At 39.4% G+C, this 22,740-nt stretch overlaps 2 protein-coding genes across 2 annotated transcripts in view; one reads left to right on the top strand and one right to left on the bottom strand.

The window, feature by feature from the left end:
- The window catches only part of LOC149318777 (V-type immunoglobulin domain-containing suppressor of T-cell activation-like), a 29,305-nt gene extending 28,446 nt beyond the window's left edge, over positions 1–859 (top strand). The window contains exon 7 of the mRNA XM_089510441.1: positions 127–859. Coding sequence (XP_089366567.1) covers positions 127–164 — 38 coding nt within the window. The 3' untranslated portion in view covers positions 165–859. The remainder of the gene's footprint in view (positions 1–126) is intronic.
- The window catches only part of LOC149318775 (cadherin-23-like), a 582,387-nt gene that overhangs the window by 98,473 nt on the left and 461,174 nt on the right, over positions 1–22,740 (bottom strand). Inside the window, exons 30-37 of the mRNA XM_089510444.1 lie at positions 21,353–21,488; positions 18,043–18,431; positions 17,823–17,924; positions 16,304–16,306; positions 13,782–13,931; positions 9,330–9,458; positions 8,521–8,649; positions 7,963–8,190 (exon numbers count right to left, since the gene is read on the bottom strand). Coding sequence (XP_089366570.1) covers positions 7,963–8,190; positions 8,521–8,649; positions 9,330–9,458; positions 13,782–13,931; positions 16,304–16,306; positions 17,823–17,924; positions 18,043–18,431; positions 21,353–21,488 — 1,266 coding nt within the window. The remainder of the gene's footprint in view (positions 1–7,962; positions 8,191–8,520; positions 8,650–9,329; positions 9,459–13,781; positions 13,932–16,303; positions 16,307–17,822; positions 17,925–18,042; positions 18,432–21,352; positions 21,489–22,740) is intronic.

The raw sequence follows: 22,740 nt of genomic DNA, 5'->3' as shown, positions 1-22,740 counted from the left end.
TGTACAGAGGGTTGGAATGAGAAGATATGATGAGCCTCTTCTGGTTCTGTTGAACTCAATCTTCCACTAGCAGAACAATATGGTTGGGTTTTGCCTGTGTTAACCAGCACTGTTTGTTCTTTTCAGAGCCTGTTCCCGATTCACCAAATTTAACAAATATATAATACATTTATCCATGAAGAATGTTTTTTTGCTAAATCTTTCACACCAATATGGACAAGGTCTGGCTTGCTGCTTTCAAAAATGGCATAGGGAATGAATACGAGAGAAGAAAGGGGGGAAGAGAAGATTTTAAAGGACTACTTCAGGAGGAGAAAAATGGCAGACTTTTTCTGAGGCACATAGTGCCTTTACTATGATTTTAATATACCGATGTACTCCTTGACCTTCCTTCTCTCAAGGCAAAAGTAACATTCTGGAAGACAATGATGTTCTAGGATTCTTCAGCCAGCTTTTTACTTTACTTCATAGAACTGTTCATCATTTTATGAAGAACTGTTGAAGCAGAATTCTTAAATGTGTTGTGGTATTACTATACCAGGACTGGAAAACAGAGATGATGTTTAAATTGTAACCAGACAGCAAAGGGATTGTGCATCCACCACCGTATGCCTTAGCTGAAGAAGGATCTACCTGCCATCCAAATACCTTCTTCCATGGAAATGTGGGTGGATTAAAAAAAAAATCGGAATATTCTTTCAAAAAAAGTGTTCTAAGTGTACTATATCTTTATACAGATTATATTGTATATGTGTTATTTTTAAATTTGTACCATTTTGGTGTCTCTGTTTAGTAAGCAACAAAGTATTTTACATGTTTCCTGGCTTGAAATATTACATATAACATGAAAAACTCTCCATACTTGACTGCAGTCATAACCATTTTTTTCTTTGTTATACATTTCCTAAGTATTTTAGGAAATCAAGCTCTGATCCTATACTCTGTTTTATAAATCACACTTTTAATTTTCCTCTTAATGCTTGATAAGTACATATATACCTATGTGCCTTAAAGTAGTTTCAAACATATGGCTACCCCAAAGTGAATGCATCATAGAATTTTCTTGGCAAAATTTGTTTACAGAGTGGTTGGCCTTTGCCTTCTTTGAGGCTGAGAGAATATGACTTGTTCAAGGCCACCCAATGAGTTTCCATGGCTGAGTGGTGATTCAAACCCTGTACTCTAAGGCCTTAGTCCAACATCTAAACCACTACATCACACTGCTAAAACATCAAAATTTGGGTATAATGTCCAGTCTAGCCATTCAAACCCTGCTTTGCAATGGGGCTAAATTGTAGAACAGACTGTTTCTGCCAGGTTCATCTTTTCAAACTGATCTGAATATTTCAGCCTAGTTTGATTTCTATCAGTTATAAAGGGGTTATCTCTCAGAGACAATGTTCAGTACATTTGACAACGATGTTACATTTCAAGTGAACACTGAAAAACATGTTTTAGCCAGCATGTGTCAATCCAGTTTACAGTTTCTCTAGCCCATCATTAAAACTGCAATGGGAGATATGGTGGCTGAGGCCCATTGGCAAATCATACTGCATTCATGGGTAGGTGGCATCAAATGTTTATGGGACATATGGGCTTGTTGAGAGGGAGGAGCCCATACAATTCAGCAAGATACTTCTGAAGCACCTCTTCTTTCCGCTTTCTTTTATGCCACATTTTTCAGTCTGTAAGCATGTGGCTGGAACAAGCTACCTTTTATTCATCTCATGTTAGGCTGCTTTGGGAGCCTATTCAGGGTAAAAATATTTAAACAAAAATATCCATATAAATGTTGAAATTTACACACAAAATATGCATTTAACAGATTTTTGCTGGAAAACAGACTATCAGCAGATTATAGCTAACTAAAAATACCTTAGGAACAAATATAATTGAAATAAAATGTTAAGATATTGCTACTATACATCTTTGTGCTAGGGTCTGCTCTTGGTATGTTTGATGTTAAGCGTCCTTGAGAAAGATTAACTACCTGCAACAGGAAGATAAAACAATGAATTCTGGTCACAGAAAGAAATGATCCCTGCTCCATGTCCTCAGCTCTGAAGCAAGAAGCCAATTTTTCTGTGTGGCTTCACTCTAAAATATAGGACACTCAAAAGGAATTGGAAACACACATGAGGCTGACTAATCTTCCTGTGTGATACCACTATAGTTTCAGTTGTGTCACACTGTGTTAAGGTAGCTTTAAATACATAAATCCCTTATGGGCAAAAACAGCTGTTGCACAGGTTGTGGTTTAACCTACATACCATTTTTAATAGCTTGAAATGACTTAAATATGATTTCAAAACTTCAAAAAGATAAAAGGATTTTTAAAAAAAATCTCTTGGCTAAAGTTGCTACCTAGAACTTTCTTAAGAATGGCTGCATCACTAAAACAGATGGAAAATTTCAGAGCTATTTGGAAAAAAATCTGTGGTTATATCAAACCGTAATAAAAACTCTTTGGAATCACACTAGTGACTGAGGCCTTGTCTGCATGGGCCCAAACACCTATTCCTCCTGTTCTGGTGTTGCCATTTAGACAATGCATGGGTTAAACGTCGGTTTTGGTGCAAATAGTCTGGAAGATGTCCAGCATCAAAACCAGGGTATAAAACACATTTTAAAAATTCATCTGTTACTCCAGATCTTCCAGGAACGTCCAGAGCCCTCCATTCCTGCACCATGACAGCCATCTACACGGACATCCTCAGCCACCCAGTATGTCCGCCGCTGCTATGTGAGTTTCTTCCTGATGTTTCGCCAGCATCTGTGGCTGGCATCTTCAAAGAATGCTTGCCTGGAAAGGAATTGGGAATATATACTGTGTGACCCAACTCTTATCCAGGGAAGCATTCTCTGAAGATGCCAGCCACAGATGCTGGCAAAACATCAGGAAGAAACTGTTCTAGAACATGGTCACATAGCCCCAAAAACCCACAAAAAACTATGGATGCCGGCCATGAAAGCCTTTGACTCCATAAAAGAGTCTGCTTGCTACTTCAAAGAACAATACAGAAATCACTTTATCAAGTTGCTGTCTATATTCTCTTATCAATAATTGCTTAGTAAATGCTCACTGGCATTCATGCTTTGCAATATTTCAGTACATACTGTATTTGGTAAAAGCTGGAGAAGTGGATGAGTATGTGCTTGCCTATGTAAAAGTAGAACTGCTGTGTGCTCGTGTCAACTTGTTTGCCAGAATTCTGAATATATATATTAGAACAGATTATGCAGGACGCTGTCTAAAAGAACCACGAGGGTGATGTGGAGATCAAAACACATGAGGAAAGGATTCACCTGGAGTTTCTGTTGGATATTTCCCATGGACTTTTCCTGTTATTAAAAACAGAAATGCAACCAAAATGAAATTTTATTGGATTATCACATTTAAGAAGAATATATATTCAGTGGCCACTGCATTTTTGGTCATTTTCTTGCCTATCTCAATACATCTTACTTATGTATCTGAAAAAAATCCTTTTTGTTCGTCTTGCTTGCCTAGCTAGTCCTAGCTCATTCTGAGCTTTTAGTTTTTGTTATACCATTCCCGCAAGTTTGGGCTACAAGTTTGTCCTCTTGGAGATTTGTCCTTCATTCTATTTGTTATACATGCTCTTATCTTCTTTTCACTTCATATTACTATTTGCTCAAAACCCAACTATTTTGTACAGATAACTCTCTTTGTGCAAAACACTCTTTCTGTGCAAAACACTCTTTTTGCGCACAATGTTCTCGGTCAAATGTCCTGAAATGCAAAAAAAAATCAGAAAGAAATAAAAACTACTGAAACCTCACCCAGTAGGGAGAAAACCTTTGAAACTCTTGTTCTTCTAAGTGGCAAGGATATAAACAAAGACTTATGTCCCCGTCTGCAGGAAGCATATGTGATGCATTAAAAAATGGCAGTGCCCACACAGTTCAGAAACAAAAATATTTTCAACAGTTTAGAAAGCATTTTTAACAGATCTTTTAAAAACATGCTCCTACTAAACTTCCTAAAGTTTTAAATTAGCACAGTATGACGCAAACCACATTGCTGACCAAAGTCATTTCATCATTTCAGTCCAAGCTCTTACCACAAGATTCTGGTAAGAAATTGGAACATTTTAGTGTTCAACAGCCACAAATGGTGACACTACCACTACGGTAAATGGTAAATAAACCACTAAATGTGAAATGGTGTGCAGTTCAAAGTTGCTATAATCTTCCTTAATTCTGTTCCCTCTTTAAAAGTTTTAAATTACTGGCTTTCCTGTTTTCTTGTAAGCCGTTTGGCACCACCCCACCCCAAACAAACCCTTATTCTCTTTTGTCATGTCACTAGAAACAAATATGCTTTAGTGGTTTCTTAGGTTTTGTACTGGTATTTTTCCCATTCCAAGTTTGAAATAGCATTCCAAAGGCTTAGTTACTGGTAGTAGGTACTCTGAGTGGTAGTTTTGGCCTCACCTTTTCACCTTGGCACTGAGCTTGGTTCTTGGGCTGAAAAAGGTCCCCCCACCCTTGTTCTCTGAAGTCCTATATGAGCACCCTACTTGCATGGAACTGTAAAAGACATTAAGGCCTGGTACAGGTTTGTGGCAGCCTGGGGCCAATTCTAGGGTTCCGGAGCATGCAGCATCCGCACGCTCTGGAACCCTAGAATGTATGACAGCGCCATCTTTACATGGCACCATCCATATGGGGTGCACATGCATGAAGCAAGCGCAGCGCCGCGTCCTCACCTCCAGGTGCCACGCTTGCATCATGGATGCCTCACAGTGCCCCAATGGCTCACTGATGACGGCGTCCCCATACGTCAAGAAGAACCCAGTTTTTCCGGGTTCTTTTTGGGCTGGAGGGACGCATGGTTTGAGTGCTGCAGCATCCCTCTGGAGGAAAATTAGGCGCCTCCAGCCCATCCCTTTGAGGCGGTCTGGAGAACCTCTAAGAAAGCTAGTAAAGATTCTTGTACTCTGATACTCTCCTAGGAAAACAGGTACCAGTCTGTGAAGACACAGTCAATCTTATCCTTTGGATAAACTGGAGAGGATCTGATATAATCTTATGAAAACAGAGTGATGTTATGCTATTGAAAGAACTGATAATATGAACTAATAACTAGACTGAGATAAAAGGAGTCCTCTACAGTTGCATACCCTCCAACATTTCACACACATTTCACAGGACACATTGGTCTAGCAACACTAGAATGAATTCCAAATGGTGAATAATCCAAATCAACAAATACTCTCTGTGCATGCACGGGTGCACACAGCATGACTGACAATAAATATTATTTTCCCCCTATTTGTTACTGTGCCCATCCCTGATCATTACATGTGCTTTGCTCCACTGTACGCACAAAGGTGTGGCACCATCTTATGAAAACAAGATCTCCGTTAAGAAAATGTGGCTCAGAGATAGCCTAAAATGAGAAGTATTTAAAATGAGAAGCTTTTCATGCAAATATTTGTAATGTATGTTTTCATGAAGTGCTCCTGTTAGCAAGTTAACAAATCACACAAACATGCAGACTACTTCCTTGTTGTTTTTAAGTAAAGTAAAAATGATTTTTAGAGAACATCAACACAAGGGAAATTGTAACAAAAAGTGGAACAGAATATGGATTTCATGACAGCAAAACATCCAAATGTACTGCAATGAGGAACTATTTACTTCATTACATTCTATGCCTCTCATCAAATCATCAAGTGGAAACTAGGAGGGTGGATCTACAGTGAATCCAACCACACCTTTTACCTAAGCCACTACAAGCCAAGTGCATTAACTGAGAGAGGACTGTACCCCTGTTTGATTTAGCGCAAAACCAGTGGTGGGGCAGAATAACCATTCAGCGTGTGTTTTCAGTATTGGTTAAAAGAAAACAAAAGAGAGAAAGCACACAAGTTAGATCGGAGTTGGAAACCACATAAAGAACAAATTCTAGAGGAAACAGAAGATGTTCCACATCAAACTAAGGGAAATTATAAGTGTCCTGTGTCCTGTCCTGTACTTTCTTTCAGTGCTACCCTAGTCAAGAAGCATAAGCCTCCTTGCCATGAGTCCCTCAGCAAAACAAACAAGCAACCAAACTCAGCTGAAATCAAGAGGATCCAACAGCAGACAGAGCTTTGTTGAAGATTTTTCCTAACTGAAAATGAAATGGGTCGGAAGGAGTAAGGAAAGAAGTCAAAATTAGGCTGGCTTCTTTATTCAGAAATATATATTCCATCAAAGATACAACTGTGCAGTTTACATTAGATTTGGATTTAGGATGAGATCAGGGCCACTAAGATAGGTTTTATTACAAACTCTCAATAAAATAAACTGCAAAATAGGAACTGGACCCTGGAAAGGGTGTGATAGCCATTGCCAGCGCGGCTTTAAGGTGCTCCTTTGGTGCTGCGTCATGTGGGCACAGCACCAGGGGAGCGCCATGACACCACATGTCATGTGGAGCAGCATGTGGTGTCATGCCGCCCTGGGGGCGGAGTCAGGGCATGCGTCATGTGGATGCCACACCTCAACTCTGCTGCCAGGCTGGCCTTACTAGCTGGTCTGCACAGCCCTAAGTTAGGATATAGCATCTATGCATATATAGATTCAAACCATTAGTATACTTTGGTTTAACTGCAAGCTACTTGTATTTATTGTTTTTGAGTGAGTATTAGTTCTTAGAGAAGTATTAACGTAGTTTGGATCAGAGACGATGGCTGCCTGCTGTTTTGAGGACAAGGATCAAATGTGTGTTTGGTTTTTTGTACAATTTTGATAGAGAAGTATCAATCATGTTTCTGCTGCTCTGCTGCTCTACTGATTTAAAATTACACCCTAAGAGGCTTGGCTTTGATATTTTTGATATTTATTTTTGTTTCCTTAAAGGCTGAAGCCTTAGGAAACTTTGAATTGCCTACAACTTTAACTGCCATGGCTCAATGCTATGGAATTCTGGGATTTGTAGTTTTGTGAAATATTTAGCCTTCTCTGTCAGAGAGCTCTGGTGCCACAACAAGATGCAATTTCCAGAATTCCATAGCATTGGTAGTGAAAGCAATGTCAAACTACATTATTTCTGCAGTGCAGATGCAGCCAAAGTTCATGCAATCTCCTGTGTTAGAGGGAAACATTTAGGTCCTGTAAATGTGGATGAATCTAAAAGGATCTGTGATAATTTAATGTACCAACTTCAGTGTCTGCTCAGACACCAGTGATGTCCAGCAAAACTAAAAGGATATGTTCTATTTGCCCATTTTCCAGCAGAGATTATCCAAGAAGATGGGCACAGTTGTCTCTGTTCTATAACTAGGCCTTGAAGCCAGATTGAAATGGAACTAGATGATCAGTATCATCATGGAACATCTTGATCTCATGTGCTTTTATACAATCAAGATATGTGCCCTATTATTAAAATCTGATCAGAGAAATTCAGGAGGGTCTTCTCCCAGATTTGTAACAGTTAGTGCATTGATGTCTTTCACTTGTTTTTCTTGTATGGTGTGGTAAAGGAATGAACCAGAGCTCTTTGGCCAGAAGCAGATGCAATATTGCTTCTGTTTTCTGTCGGTTCTTGCCCTTCTATCTGCCTCCTGAATGTCTATAACAAACATCTTAAGAATTGCATATCACCTGAAGGATGAATCCAGCTGAGGAACGGAAGAAGGAGTGACATCATTCCCATGGAAGATGGAGGACACTGGGAATTTGTTACCCTTGCCACTCCATTCAGCAGATTTTTTTTTATGTGCTTGTTAGGATTCTGCTGTCTGGTCTCCTTGTGATGACAACCTAGGTGGACAACATCCCCCTGAAAAACTGAGTGAGTTTTGGGGCACTGTGCCTGTACTTCTGGGCTGCTCAGTTTTTCTTGGGAAACTCACTGTACCAGGAAACACACTGTACCATAAGTGCATCCAATAGTTCCACTATGGCACTGCCAATGATAAAGTACAGCATCACATAATTACTGCTTACCGAGAGAGCTGGGTTGCCTTCATCTTCCACAGTGACCACCAACTGGTAGAACTGTTGTCTCTCGCGATCTGGAGGGGAAGGACGGGTGGCAATTTCCCCAGTCACTCTATCCATGCGGAAGGTTAATTCCTCATTCCCATGTGTGATGTAGTAGGAGAGGACACTGTTGAGGCCACTGTCCCTGTCAGTTGCTCGCACCTGAACCACAGCAGTGCCTCCACCCACATTCTGTGAGTACGTGGAGAAGGAAAGGGGTCGGAAGGAGTAAGGAAAGAAGTCAAAATTAGGTTGGCTTTTTTTATTTAGAAATATATATTCCATCAAAAATACAACTGTGCAGTTTACATTAGATTTGGATTTAGGATGAGATCAAGGCCACTAAGGTAGGTGTTATTACAAACTCTCAATAAAATAAACTGCAAAATAGGAACTGCACCCAAAGCAAAGGCTCTGTTTAGATTACAATCTGGTGTTCCTTGTGCACAAGTATCTTTCACTAAAGTAAGGAGAGGCAGGGCCATGCACATGTAAGGAGAGCCGGGAACCAGTAAAACTTACCTCATTAATGCTAACATTGTATCCATATGGGTTTGCAATGACTGGTGGGTTATCATTAACATCCAGTATATTCACTCTTAAGGTATGCTCTTTCCTGCGAGGTGGAACACCTCTGTCAGATGCTTGAATCTGGAAGGTAGCAAAAGCATTATATCTAGATAGTAAGATCTTAGTCTTGCGTCATAGATCCTAATCTTGCACCATTCTTGTCCAGTCCATTTTGACCCCACACTTCCATTCTTTGTTCTTTAGCAGTTAAGTAAACAAGAAATTAGCAACAGTACAGTCTGCCCACCCCAACTGCGGGCTTGCCATCTGTGGATTTGAACATCCACAGATGGCCCCATCCCACTGTCACTAATGGCGGCATGTGCATGCAGTACACCACTATTAAAAACCAGGGGGTCCCATTGTTTTTGGCATCCATAGGGGGTCAGGAATGGAACCCCTACATATATGAAGGGCCAACTGTACTTGACTTTGAGGACCACCATCCATCCTCCACTAAAAAGGGAATTTCCATGTTGTGGGGTCATTAGGAACAGAATTAAAAATAAAACTGTCAATATCATAATGCAGGATACATATTTTTGGTGGGGCCATACATAATAAATAATAAATAAAATTTTATTTATATACCGCCCTTCCATTGATCAGGGCGGTGAACAACATAATAAAAACAATACATACAGTATACATATTAAAAACAACTTAAAAACCCCGGTCAGCCAATAATAATAAAAATTTTATTTATATACATGGGATGACTGTGCTGCATGCAACTTTGATGGTGGGCATCTCCCAGTTACCTTTAAAGTGTAGTGGTCTATCAGTTCCCGGTCCAATGGTCTGGCCACAAATACTTCTCCATAGGTGTTGTTTGTTGTACGGATTTCAAAGGCCCTGCCAATGTTTCCAGATACCAAAGAAAAGGCAACCTGTACAGAAAAAGAGAAGTGTACGGTGATAAATGGGAATACAGGTGGAAATTAAGAGCATTATGACCCACTAGATACAGGAAGAACAAAAGCATTTTGCTTCATAATACACACATTTCTGGTGATGTCTGGAATCAAATATTAGAAAATTTACAAATGTACTGATTATGATAGTCTAGTTTTAGTCATGTTCTAGATCAGATTGTTGTGAGTAAAGAATGTGGATAGGAGCATTCATAGTGATATATCATAGTTTGAAGGTTCCTGTCAAATAATCAATACTTAGCACAGCAAAATCCAACTGGCCAATTCTATTCTAATTTTATATATTTAATTGAAGGGTTCACAGTTGGTTTGTGAGAACAGATGCAAAATTTGTAATGTCTGTACATGTGTGTGTTCACATATAAGGCTGGAAATAAAAATTGGAATTTATAAGTATACAATGTAAAGCCAATAGGTGTGGTCACTAAAAAGCACTTTGCACTTAGGTTTACTGCATCATGACTAAACTGAATCACCACAAACAGCCACATGATTTTAGCAGAGCTTCATTTTGGTTTTTTAAGTCCCCTAAATTCATCTTGCAGCATCTTCACTGTGTATTTCCTGGATGCTGAAGATCTGGATGGAATACCCTTTATTCTGGGTATCTACAAATATCCATTCAGACATGGGTATTTTCATACTACACTGGAATTCTTGTTGAGATCAGAAACTATCCCACAACTCGCACAATTCCACTTTGTTTATCTTAGAGCAGAGTTAGGCAAAATATTGCACAATGGGCTATTTCCAGCCCCTTCTGCACACCCAAGGACAAAACAACAAACAAAAACTAAAAAGAAGAAAAGAAAAAAGATTATGGCATTCCTAGAGGCCTGTAGGAGGGATGGAGTTGTGTTTCAACAGAGTGAGGAATTCTGTAACAACACATGCCTCCTACCAGAAAAATCCCAAACCCAACAGTTATCCTGAAACCACTGTTAATTATTATTGTTGTTGTTATTTTAGTATCTTCTGAGCCTAGTGTGGTTGGATGAATCATTAGAAATTATCCAACCCTATCATAGTGCATGAGGATTAGACACATTGGAATTCTATTGAGAACTCCCCACAAATCTTTGTCTTTAAACACTTATGGTGAAAATGATCTAAATGAATAAGTAAGAAAGGATGTAAATGACTAAGAGGTGAGTTATATAAGCAGCTAACATATATTTTATATATAAGTTTAAATTCAAAACAATTAGTCTTTTAAGAATGACCTTTTTTTGGAGAAATTAACAATAGGTAATTAATCTAGGTAGCAAATTAAAAGAAAGAAAAATAACACTCCTTAAATGCAAAGTGCTTCCTGTTTAATAGAGAGAACTTCCTTTTGGTACACTGTGGTAGTGAGATACACTGTGGTAGCGAGAAAGCCACATCTGTTTTATCCGTTTTCAAGTCCATTGTCCCATCTGTCAGCTGTTATAATGGCTTCTTAGCAGCAAATAAACTAGTTTTAGACGTTATTTTTTTCCCTACGATCTTTCAAAACCACCTGCTCAGCCGTCACTCTGAGTTATGTTTACTGCTAGCCATCCACATTTAGAGGAGCACTACAGCAGAAGATTATCCCCTTACAGCTAGTTCATATGTTACAAAGAATGGAAGAGGAGGAAAGCAAGTGGTTCTTATAATGTGTGGGATGGAACTCACACTTCTACTTAGTGGTAAACTCTGAGTTTCAAAGGTCTTCCTCACTGCTTTCTAGCAGCAGTCAGGTTGTGCGGCAATGAACAGCAGCATGAATTTGCTTTCCTACCTTCCTCTCAAGAAAGGGAACATGCGAATTGGCCCTGAAAAAAGAAACAGTATCTATAGAACAGAAATGTAGACCATGTGGCATAATGTTGTTGGCAAATGTTGGGCTGTTGGACTGCAACCCCCATCTTCTCACCCTATGATGTATGGCTGGGAATAGCAATCAAATGACATTATGCTATACAGAGATGTTTAAAGCCATTAATATAATAAAGTTGGCATTTGATTTCACTAATTTTACTATGGGCTCAATGGCTAAGACACTGACTCTGATGATTGCAAGGTCAGCAGGTCAGCAGTTCGAGGCCCAAGTGCCATGGAACAAAGTGAGCTCCTGTCACTAGTCCCAGTTTCTGGCAACCTAGCAGTTGCAAGTAGATAAATGGGTACCACTTAGGTGGGAAGGTAACAGTGTTCTGTGCAGTCATACTGGCCATGGGTCATCTTTGACAATGCTGGCTCTTTGGCTTAGTAACAGAGATCGACCACCCGCTACAGTCAGACATGACTTGACAACTTTGTCAAAGGGGAATATCTTTACCTTTACCATTAGCATTCCTTGATCTGGTGCCTCTCCCAAGTAGTCATTTGGAATTTGTTGTTGTTCTTGAATGCCTTCAAGTCATTTTGGAGGTTTGCCATTGCCTTTCCCAGGGGCTGAGAGCATGTGACATACTCAAGGTTACCCAAGGTTTCATGGCCAAGCTGGAAATCAAACTCTGGTCTCCAGATTCGTCCAATGCTCAAACCACTACTCCACACTGGCTCCCCATTTGGGATTACAATACAAAATATCCCTGTCCACTGACCATTCTGCCTAGGGCTGTTGGAAGATGATGCCTACCATGTTGGGAAAGACTGCACTAGAATTTTCTATTGTCTAGAAAGGTATGTGAGAAAAAGAAGTCCTCTATTTAACTGTCAGATGTCTTCTATCTGAAAGATGATGAAAACCAATGAATACAGAGGGAGCATCAAAACTTGCCCAATATCACATCTGTTTCATCTGATCTCAGCAGAATTCTCCAAAACTTCCCACATACACAGCCATTTCCCCACCACCTCAGAAAAGGAAATATGTTGATATTAAAAACATGAATTTTGTGATCCTCTAGGGGCAACTCCCAATCCCAATGACCTTTTTACAGAAATAAGATCTATGATCCTAATCAATGTATAATGGCAATGTACAGTACAATGTGTGTGTGTGTGTGTGTGTGTATGTATATATATATGTATATATATATATATATATATATATATATTTGAAAACATCAAGAGTTGGGTCAATGTTTTGATAATCAAAAATCTCATAATATTCAGAAGTCTTCATTGTAGGGAAGTGTTCAAATTGTATATGGTAAAATTAAGACAAAGAATTTATAGTCTGGGGTGAAACTTGCTTCTTTGATCTTTTCCATGTAACCCCAGGAACTACATTTATTTCATTTTAATCCTAGTGTGTCTTCACATCTTGGTGAACACTTTGTGAACTAGGATTGGCACATTAAAGGACAAAAAAGAAGCCTGGCTAAAGAGACAGACAGACCTGAGGGGGAAAAAGCATGCTAAAAAGGATCCTTTATGGTCTTTCATGCATGTCTAGGTGGGTGGTTTAAAATTAGCAGTTATTTTGCCACTGGAACAAAACCTATCTTTCATGATAACTTCTGAAACTCAGAACTACAAAACTACACTCTTTTGCCAATTAAAAATTGGGTTTATTGGTCACAACAACATGAACCTGGCAATTTTAGTATAAAGCAGCAAGTTTCTCATGCCTGCTCCTTGAGCTCTGGTGCTGCTGTAAGCAAGACAACAGATAGTTGGAAGTATAGTGCAAAAGCAGGACATTCTTCATCAGTCCACAGATTCATTGCTATTTCTGTAACCATGACCAGTGTGCATACTACTTGACAAAAATCACAAATCCATTCCAAAGGAGGAAGTAGGGAGTCACAATGAAACCAACTTATCTTAACAATTAGGGGAAGAAACTATGTTTACAAAGTACAGTATTTCTGCTTTGCAATTCTTCACTGTTAATCTTCAAAATTCTTACACAGAAACGAGGTATTATTTGTTCTCAGTCAATTATTAAGAATTAATGATGTGGAACAAACAATCATCCTAACACCCCATGGAGTTTATCAAACAAGGGGAATTGGAAGTATAATTCAATGGCAATCTGAACGCAATCATGGGGTTTAACGTTATTGCGTGATAACCCACTACACACAAATTCGGGCAATGAGAAGTCAGTCCAAACGCAATCATGTGGTTTCACGTTATTGCATGATAGACTGCCACACGCAAATTTGGGCAATGGCATGCTATTTTCGGGCAATGGGAAGCCAGTTTGAATGCAATGCGTATTCACGTAATTGTGTGAAACTAGCGACTTTAAGTGAATGCGTTCTGGCCCCACTTTCTTTTCATTCAAATTTAGGAGAAATTCCTCCCATGTCACTTCATAGGAAAAGTACTTTTTGGAAGTTACACAATCATGGCTACCTGCCCATTGCTTCCTGCATCAGGATCTCTGGCCAAAACCAGAGCAATTCGACCTCCGACAGAACTGTCCTCTGCTACGCTGACAGACGAGTCAGAAGTAATATCGAACTGTGGACTGTTGTCATTCTCATCCAATATGGTGATAGTAACCTGTACAGTGGAGACTATAGATGTGAATAAGAACTTTCACACAGGCATGGAGAAGGGGAAAATGAACAACTAGTGACTGTTTTCTTTTTCCCATTTCTAGGGTTCATAGGAACTGAGTTGTACCAAGTAGTCTTAGCCTAAAGACTGGCATGATCACTATTGAATGTGCAGCCTTCTTGCCTTCAAAACAAGTTCACTTTAATGTGATGATACAGTGTAAGGTATAGTCCATTTCAAAAGATTACAGTCTTGGGCTGAAGGACTAAATACCTCTAGTGTTTTAGTATGGTTTGGAGAAACTTTGGCCTAATTCAGTGCAGGTTTACTAGGAAGTACTGCAGTTCACTCTGAATTTCACAGGGCTTACTTCATATCTGCATGTAAGAAGTTCCTCCAATATGCACATTAGGATCTCCAGATTTCAAAACATGGCGCTGAGTCCCAGGACTTAGGTACTCATCTCTGTCTCTCAGTGCAGGGGAAGAGTACTACCTTGAAAATTACGCACATCTTGTGTGTTTTTGCCCCAATTATTTACTGTTGGAAGCAGAGCTTGTAAAACTTTCTGTGGTTGGACTACAACTCCCATGCATTAGAAGCAGTGTTTGCTAAGCTGTTAAAAACAAAGCTGTCTTCCCTGTTAAGTTTCCAACCAGATAAATACTTTAACATTTGCTAAAATATACTTATTATATGAATTATATGCCAACAGTAACTGCGGCTGGTGCTTAGTGTATAATGCTTATATACATCAAACATGACAATTGCAAGATCTCAGGTTTTGGTGTTGAAATCTCAGGGTATGGGATGTTCCTGGAATGCACCCCTATATTGACAAAGGGGAGTGGAAACTGCAGGTAAGGTTGACAGAATAAAAACTGGAGAAAGTTCTTGGGTCTTTAATGATTGTTTAGAAGAAGGAATTTCAGTTGATGTTGCTTGTTACCCTACTTGCATGATAATTATCACATGCTAAAATTTCCTCTTCTATACAGCCATTAAAAATACAGGGTAACTATAACTGCAGCCATGATTTCAGAGTCACCCCTAGTATATTCTCAAACTGTGTTTTCTGTCAAAAGCAAAAGGAAATGCTGTCATGTTTAAAAATAACTTTATAAACCTAGACACAATTCATGTACAAAGGGGGAAGAGAAAGAGAGGAAGATGTTTTTATTTATGAGCCTTTATTTACCTGGCTAAGGGCTCCAGGTGCCAGATTAGAAATCACAGCTTGCTTCTAGAGGAAGGCTAAGCCCTCCCATTTCCTCTCTCTTTGACTTTAGGCAAGTTTTACTCTTGCAGTAAAAAAAGTAAACCAGTCAAAAGAGGATGCATGCTTCCCTGATTCAAGAAGCAACTGCTCCTGCAATGAATGACATCTTGCACAGCCAAACCAATCTCCAACAAACCACCCCAATTATTCCTGCACGTAAATTTCATACCATGCAATCTCCAATCCAATCGCCCAATCATTTCCAGATCCAGATCAATGATAAAAGAATTTCCTTCTTATTCTTTACATATATATACCAGTGATGTATCTGATTCTTCACACTGAATCTGGCTTCTGATGTTAAACCTCTTTCCAAATTATACGTAAGACTTAAGATAGAAAGAGTTGAATAAGGTAAGCATGGTGAGATCCAACACAAACATTACTGTCCCCCAGCTCTTCTCAAGCTAAGGAAGAATGATTAATGAAGATACTCATTAAAGAGTTTGTGTAGCATTTCAGGGTATGCTTTTTTTTTTGCTTTTATGTTGTTTTGTTTTTGGTTGGAATACAAAATGGCTATACCTTCTGTGATGCTTTTCAGAACACCTAGGAGCAGTGAGTCATTGGATTAGTGTAAGGCTTCTGGACCACACATTTTAAGCTATTCAACCAGAAAAAGTAGCCATCTATCTTAATGAAATATAAAGTAAGTACTTTTCAGTGGTAGTTGGTGGCTTCCATGTCAGTAGGGCACTGAATTCACCCATATTTTCGTTCACATTTAAGGGAGCTATTGAAGACACTCATTCTGATTTGGGGATCAGTCCAACAACTCAGACTGTTCATTAAAAGTTTTGGCTAAAACCTGGAATGGATTCGCCACCTCACTGACATGGAAAAGACCATTTATCCTTGGTGTTTGCATTTTCATTTGAAAGCAACTTTGGTTCTCTGAACAGCTGCAAATTAGGTCACTTCTATTTTCTTTCAAAGTACTACACATTGAACCATGCATGCCTTATTCTAAAGAGATCCACCAACATTTACTTTTTGCATTATATAACACACCAAGCATGAAAGCATATGGCAGGAGCTGTTCGTTAGAAAATATTAAGCAATGAAATGACCACAGTGGAAAAATAAATATGCTTACCTTCTATTGGAAGGAAATGCAGAAAAGGAGATAAAAGAAGAAATAAACAGAAGCAGTTACTACATTTTAACTCTTTTAAACAATGCAGCCAGGGGTTGGGGTTGGGTGGGGTGTCAGAGACATAGATGGAAAGTACGGCACAAGTAGACAGTATCCAAACTCCTCTGTTTTGCTTTAACAGTTGTTCCTCACTCCACTGAAATGCACAGCATCCTTGGCTATTTTGTTACTACAGCTCTTGACCAAAACAACAATATCAGATGCAGATGTATTCTCACTAAGCATAAGCTCCCATTTCCCCCTGAGAGGAATGAAAGCTGTATTTCATGTGGCATGTATTTTGCCCACAGTTTGGGGGAAATTACTTTTGGAATGATGACAACTGGGATCTCCAATGGCTGTGCTGGCTGTGGACTTCAGGGAGTCCTTCTCCAAGCTCTGAGTTTGACCTTGGAATTGTTCTACACTTCTGAGTGTTATTAATTGGAAAAATTAGATGAATAAGACTGTATTCAGTAATTTTTTAAACTCAGCAACACTATAAAAGTTTGCTAGGGAATAAAGTATAATTCAGAGAGATGAATGGAAGAAGGAAAGGCAGTAGCTATTTTTGTGCTTGCCAACATTTTGAGAGGAAACTAAAGCTGGTTCCATGGAGGGCAGCATGTTTTTAACCTAATAATGCCTACCAGGTATGATTTATTTGTTGTTGTGTGCCTTTAAGTTGTTTCTGACCCATGACAACTGTATCATGGAGGTTTCTTGTTAAGTTTCTTCAGAAGGGGTTTGCCATTGCCGTCCTCTGAGGCTGAAAGGGTGTGATGTCCCCACAGTCACCACGTGAGTTTCATGGCCAAGCAGGTATTTGAACCCTAGTCTCTAGAGTTATAGTCCAACATTAAGACGATTACACCATGCTGGCTCTCATCATCATGTAGTTTTCTTCCTAGAACCGGATGTCTTTCCCAGGCTGGGAGGCTGCAGAGGACCTTGGAGATTATCATATGGAGGGAGAAGGATGGGAGCTTTGCACGATTGGGGCAAAGATTGTCACATACCGTGCGGTTCTCCATGCACACCATTTCGATCCACAAATGATGGGTCCATTATACTTCATGGACAGGAGAAAAACAGGAGAAGCACACTAATAATCTTTGCCCAAATCACACGAATGGGATGGGAGCAAACTTGTTGCTCTGGGAGGTTTTTGTTTAATACTGTGTGTGTGTGTGTGTGTGTGTGTGTGTGTGTGAGAGAGAGAGAGAGAGAGAGAGAGAGAGAATAAAGACTCCCCCCCAATATATACACTAAATGAAGATAAGTCCAATACTTGCTCAAAATTCTTAACATTTTGTTCATCCTCCCTCAAAGGAGCAAAATCTTGTCCACTTTTCATTAGGATGAATAGTTCTGCTGAAGTGGGGTGAAAATTTGTGGGATAACTTGGAGAAAAAATACTAACTCAACCAGTTTAATTGTCACTATAGGAAGGTAAAGGACTACAGTAAAAATATCTCACCACTGTGGAGTCAAGCTTTGGACCTCCATCATCTGCAACAACAGTTAAGGTGTAGAAATCACCTTTTTCTCGATCCACTTGTCCTTTGACTGTGATCACACCCTGCCAGAGGAAAATAAATAATTACATACATACATACATACATACAGGAAGACTGCTGATTTGCAATGCCCAAGTGTTACTGTCTGAGGTAAAGAGAGTCCAAGTGTGTATTACTTACAGTAATTCCATTTATTCTGAACAAAGACAGAGCCTGGGCATTCGTATTGGGGTCAAACTTGTATGTGATCTGATTAAGGTTGTCAATGGATCGGGCCTGGACTCGGAGCACTTCTGAACCCAAAGGGATGTTCTCTGTAATCACTGCTTCGTAAGTGACATTTGAGAACTGCACAGCTTCATCCAGTTCATTGAGGAGGCTGACATGGACACTGCAAAAGCCTTTATTGTGTGGGGGTGCTTGGTCTGTGGCTGAAACATTCATCAGGTAGCTGGTTTTTGTCTCATAGTCCAGATAGTCAATTGTGGTAATGAGGCCAGTACTCTCATCGATTTCAAACTTTCCCTCAGAACCTGAGATGATTTTGTAATTCACCAACCCTCCATTTCCTAGCAAACAAAAAATAGATGAAGTTGTGTAACACATGGTCTAATTAGTTCATTGTGTAGTAATCTGTGACAAGAGTCAGAAAACCCAAAAATACGCTTAATGTTTACACAGTCAAATCATTTTGAATGAATGATGAATGAAATATTTATTTATATCCCGTCTCTTCCCTTTGGGGGATTGCAGCGGGTAACAGCATGATTTATACACTACGCAATAATAAAACAACAAGACCCATGAGACCCTGACCCAACCCTCTCTCCCAAACTATAAGATTTAAATAATAAAAGCATGATTAAAACAATTTAATACATCAAAATTATTACACAATGTGCAAATGACGAGAAGATGTGGTGAGAAGGGTGGATTCAATCGGTTCTGGACATTATCAATCAGGGAAGGCCTGTCGGAAGAGAAAGGTTTTTATCACCTTTTTGAAAGCCTCCAGCAAGGATAACTGGCGAATCTCTTCTGGCAGGTCATTCCAGGGATTTGGAGTGGTGGCAGAGAAAGACCTCTGGGAGGCCACCACCAATTTTGCTTCAATTCAGCTTTCCTTGTCTTCTGAACCTTCATTCTAATCTTTATCTTTATACAACATATAGCTACTTCAGTTTTTCTATACTGTTTGAGTCCTACTCAGTGCCACAATGTTGCCTTGGTGACACTGTGTTGCAGACTCTTGGTTCCCTGGACCCTTCTCCTCACTTTTCTATCCTTTTCAATTAATCCTAACTGGTGCATCTTGGAAACAAAGAATACTGAGTGGAAAGGTGTTCTGTCTAATGTTTCCCTACTCACCTTGACTGCTCACAGTTAGCAGATCCAACTCTGCTGTTAACATTTGATTTCTTTCTTCCCCTCACTGAGAATTGATTGATAAGGAACACAGAATTCTCTTCTAGTTCTAGTGCTGTTGTTCAGGCAATTCCAACAAAACTCTCTAGCAGAGAATTCCAAGTACCTCCCTAAACTGCAAATTGTTGTTGTTGTTGTTGTGTGCCTTCAAGTTATTTCTGACTTATGGTAACGCTAAGGCGACCTTATCATAGGGCTGTCTTGGCAAGTTTCTTCAGAGGGGTGTTGCCAATGCCACCCTCTGATGCTGAGAGAGTATAACTTGTCCAAGGTTACCCAATGGATTTCCATGGCTGAGCTGGGATTCGAACCCTGGTTTCCCAGTGTCTTAGTCCAGTGCTCAAACCACTACACCAAGATTCCATAGGGCATAGCCACAGCAGATGAAGTGGTATCAAACTTCACTAATGGTGCTGTGTACATATATTCTGAGTGTGATAGGCCTGCGTCGATTGGTTCTCAGACCTTTTAATAACTGTAGTTTCTGGTATCGGTAGCAGAATTCTGCTCTAGCAGGGTTTAAAGCCTCAGTCAGTACTCCTTTAATATAATATTAACTGTCATGGTGTGTTGTATAGTATACAACTCCCCCAATCAGTATCTTTGCTGTCATTCTTTCCCACTTCTGTGACTGTTTCCAACTTGGCAACTCCAGGATTCCTGTGAGGTACTGCAATTCTGATCTATCTTTGCTCTTAGACTCAGTCCATCTGGACAGTGGTTGACACCTGGAGAAGACAAACTTTTTATAGCCTTATGGAACAAAGATGACAATTATGTCACTATAGTTGGTTCCAATGGAAATATATTCTGGAAGATCCAGGCTACAAATATCTTCATTTTTCTTTTTACCATTTCTCTCTCTCTCTACTCCTTTCTACCATTAATCTGCCCTTTTCCTTACATTATTCTAAATCCATAGTAACATCCAGTCCCATTGTTGCCTAAAGCTACGCACATTCTCTCTGTTGGTATCCACATAGAAACTCAATAACATTACAAGCTGTCTTTTCCTTCATTATCATCCAGTGAACCTTTCTGCATCTGCCACATAGTGACACTTTTGGTGTCTTTCTGGTTTTAAGAGGACTTTTACATTTTTATGGGGTTGACAATTATCCCACCAGAAATATGGGGAAGGGGGGGGGACACAGGAAAATCCAGAATTAGCCAAGACAATAGTGCAGAGTGTTTTCATTTATGTCTACAGCAGATATAGAGATGAAAATAATATGGCTGTTTGGGGAGAATCATACATTCTGACAGGTTTAAAAAAAATAGTGACTGTATGTTTATCTTTTCTTCTTTTTTGACATTAGGTTTTTTAAAAAATGTCACAGAGTATTCTTCACATAGCCTTTGTTTGTTCTTTTTTGTTATTGTTGTTCTTTCTTTCTGCAAAGTATGGGAATATGTCCCTGCATTTCAAGGTTGTTGGCATCTCTGTGTCAATATAGAAGCTTTCTCTGTCATTAATTTGAACTCATGGGAGTTACTGTTAGGATTTGCAAGACTAGAGGACAACTATTGGACTGCAACAGATGACTTACACCTTCTCTTCCTTCTTGCTACTATGAAGGCGTACATGCAGTAATCCTCAGATGGACTTTGGGGAGGAATTCTGATTTGGGAGATCTCAAGTTTTAATGTTACATACTTCTGCATACTTCATGGTTCCCCACAGCATCTCCCATTCTTCTTTTTGTGTTTCTAGCTACAAACTGAACACTTATCAACAGTCTGTCAACATTCATCATTTTAGTTCCGCATGAGAAAGGGAAACTAAGGACATAAGAGCTCTGTCTGTTTAAGCAATCTGTGTACACACTCACCTACTAGTTGTTGTAGGAATCCAACAACCTACTGTGACAGAGGATGTATGGAGTAAATACAACTTATTTGTACCTCACAAATAATGACAGCCACTGATATTCTACATACTACTCCAAGTGGCCACAGAATCAAAACAGAACAGGGAAGCAAGAAATTATAAAGAATAAGTATAAACGATGGAGAGTCATAATGGCATGACAAATTATGTAACTTTCATGTTCAGTAGCTGTACCTGTGTCTCGATCTGTTGCTCGGACAACTGCAACAGAAGTACCGATTCCAGCTGTCTCTCGCAAACCTAGACGGTTATATTGCCTTTGAGTAAACACTGGCACTTCATCATTGACATCTTCCACATAGACTATTACCTAGGAAAGGTTGAAATACAAATCATGAATCTCTTCTGACAGAAGAAGAAACCATATATAATGAAGAGGAGAAGCCCTTAGAAACAGAATGTTGGTGTTATAATGGAGCACAAGACCAAGTATGGGCTAAAATGTATTGTGATCCTCTTATAGCTCTCCAATAAATAAACAGAATCCATGCCACAAACAGAGAACTAGCATTTTCAGCAGAGGTAAATATCTCTGCATTGAGGATATAATAAACAATAAAATAACAATGAAAAAGAAATCAGGTTCCTTCTACCTCACCTACTACTGACTGAGACAAAGGAAAATTATTTTTCTGAGTCAGACTTTAGGAGGAGCTAATAATCAATGTTAAACTATATGAACTGTAAATCTATACTGTTGACTATCCTGTCTTAGCAGCATTTGCAGTTCCTACAAAGGAAAGAAAGGGCTGCCCAACACCATGTAAAAACCACAGACATTTTGAGACCTCTGAACAGTACAAATTAGGCAACCTTCATTATTTTGCCCTTCATTAGACCAGGATCTGAAAACATGTGGCCTTCTAGACAGACTCTATTTCCCATCAGCCTCAATGGTCCTGTCCAAGGGAGAAAGATTATATGAGTTCTAAAGAGCTATGGATTTTCTACTTCTTAGTTCCTAGCCAGTCTGTCCTCAGTAATGAGCACTAGTTTGCCTATTGTTAGTTTGCTAGTGTTACAATATGGCGCCTATTGTTACTTTGTTAGTATTACAATATAGCATTACGTAATTAAAAAGAGCATTAAAATGAGGGGCAATACATTTGAATTTTCCTGATGTTGACAATGTAACTTAAACTGTGTTGCTTATCAGTGGGGAAGGGAGGCAGGGAGGACTGGAATCGGACTGGCCAACACTTTTCAGTATAAAATGCCAAACTTCCTTGTACAAGCCATATGCAAGCAAGCCTTTGAAATTAAAAACAGAGGAAACCTCACTTTTTCCACACACATGAAATCCCATTCAGGGTTAGCAGACTTGTAAACAGGTAAAAAATAAGTTTATCAGGACCCTATCACATAGGGTTAAAACTCGGCTTACCTTTCTCAAATTCAGTCCTAATTCAGGAGGCAGCCGGGTGTTATTGCAAAGAAATCACCACTGAATCAAGACCTGGGTCCGTCCCATTTTTAGAGGTCGGAAGCTTCCCGAATTAGGACTGAATTTGGGAAAGGTAAGCCAGGGTTTTAACCCCATGTGATAGTGTCCCTAGAGTCTT

This window comes from Sceloporus occidentalis, unplaced genomic scaffold (assembly GCF_023333645.1).
Source record: "Sceloporus occidentalis isolate IW3139 unplaced genomic scaffold, rSceOcc1.0.p SCAF_2, whole genome shotgun sequence".
Lineage (NCBI taxonomy): Eukaryota > Metazoa > Chordata > Lepidosauria > Squamata > Phrynosomatidae > Sceloporus > Sceloporus occidentalis.
This window is presented reverse-complemented; position numbering and strand designations above follow the sequence as displayed.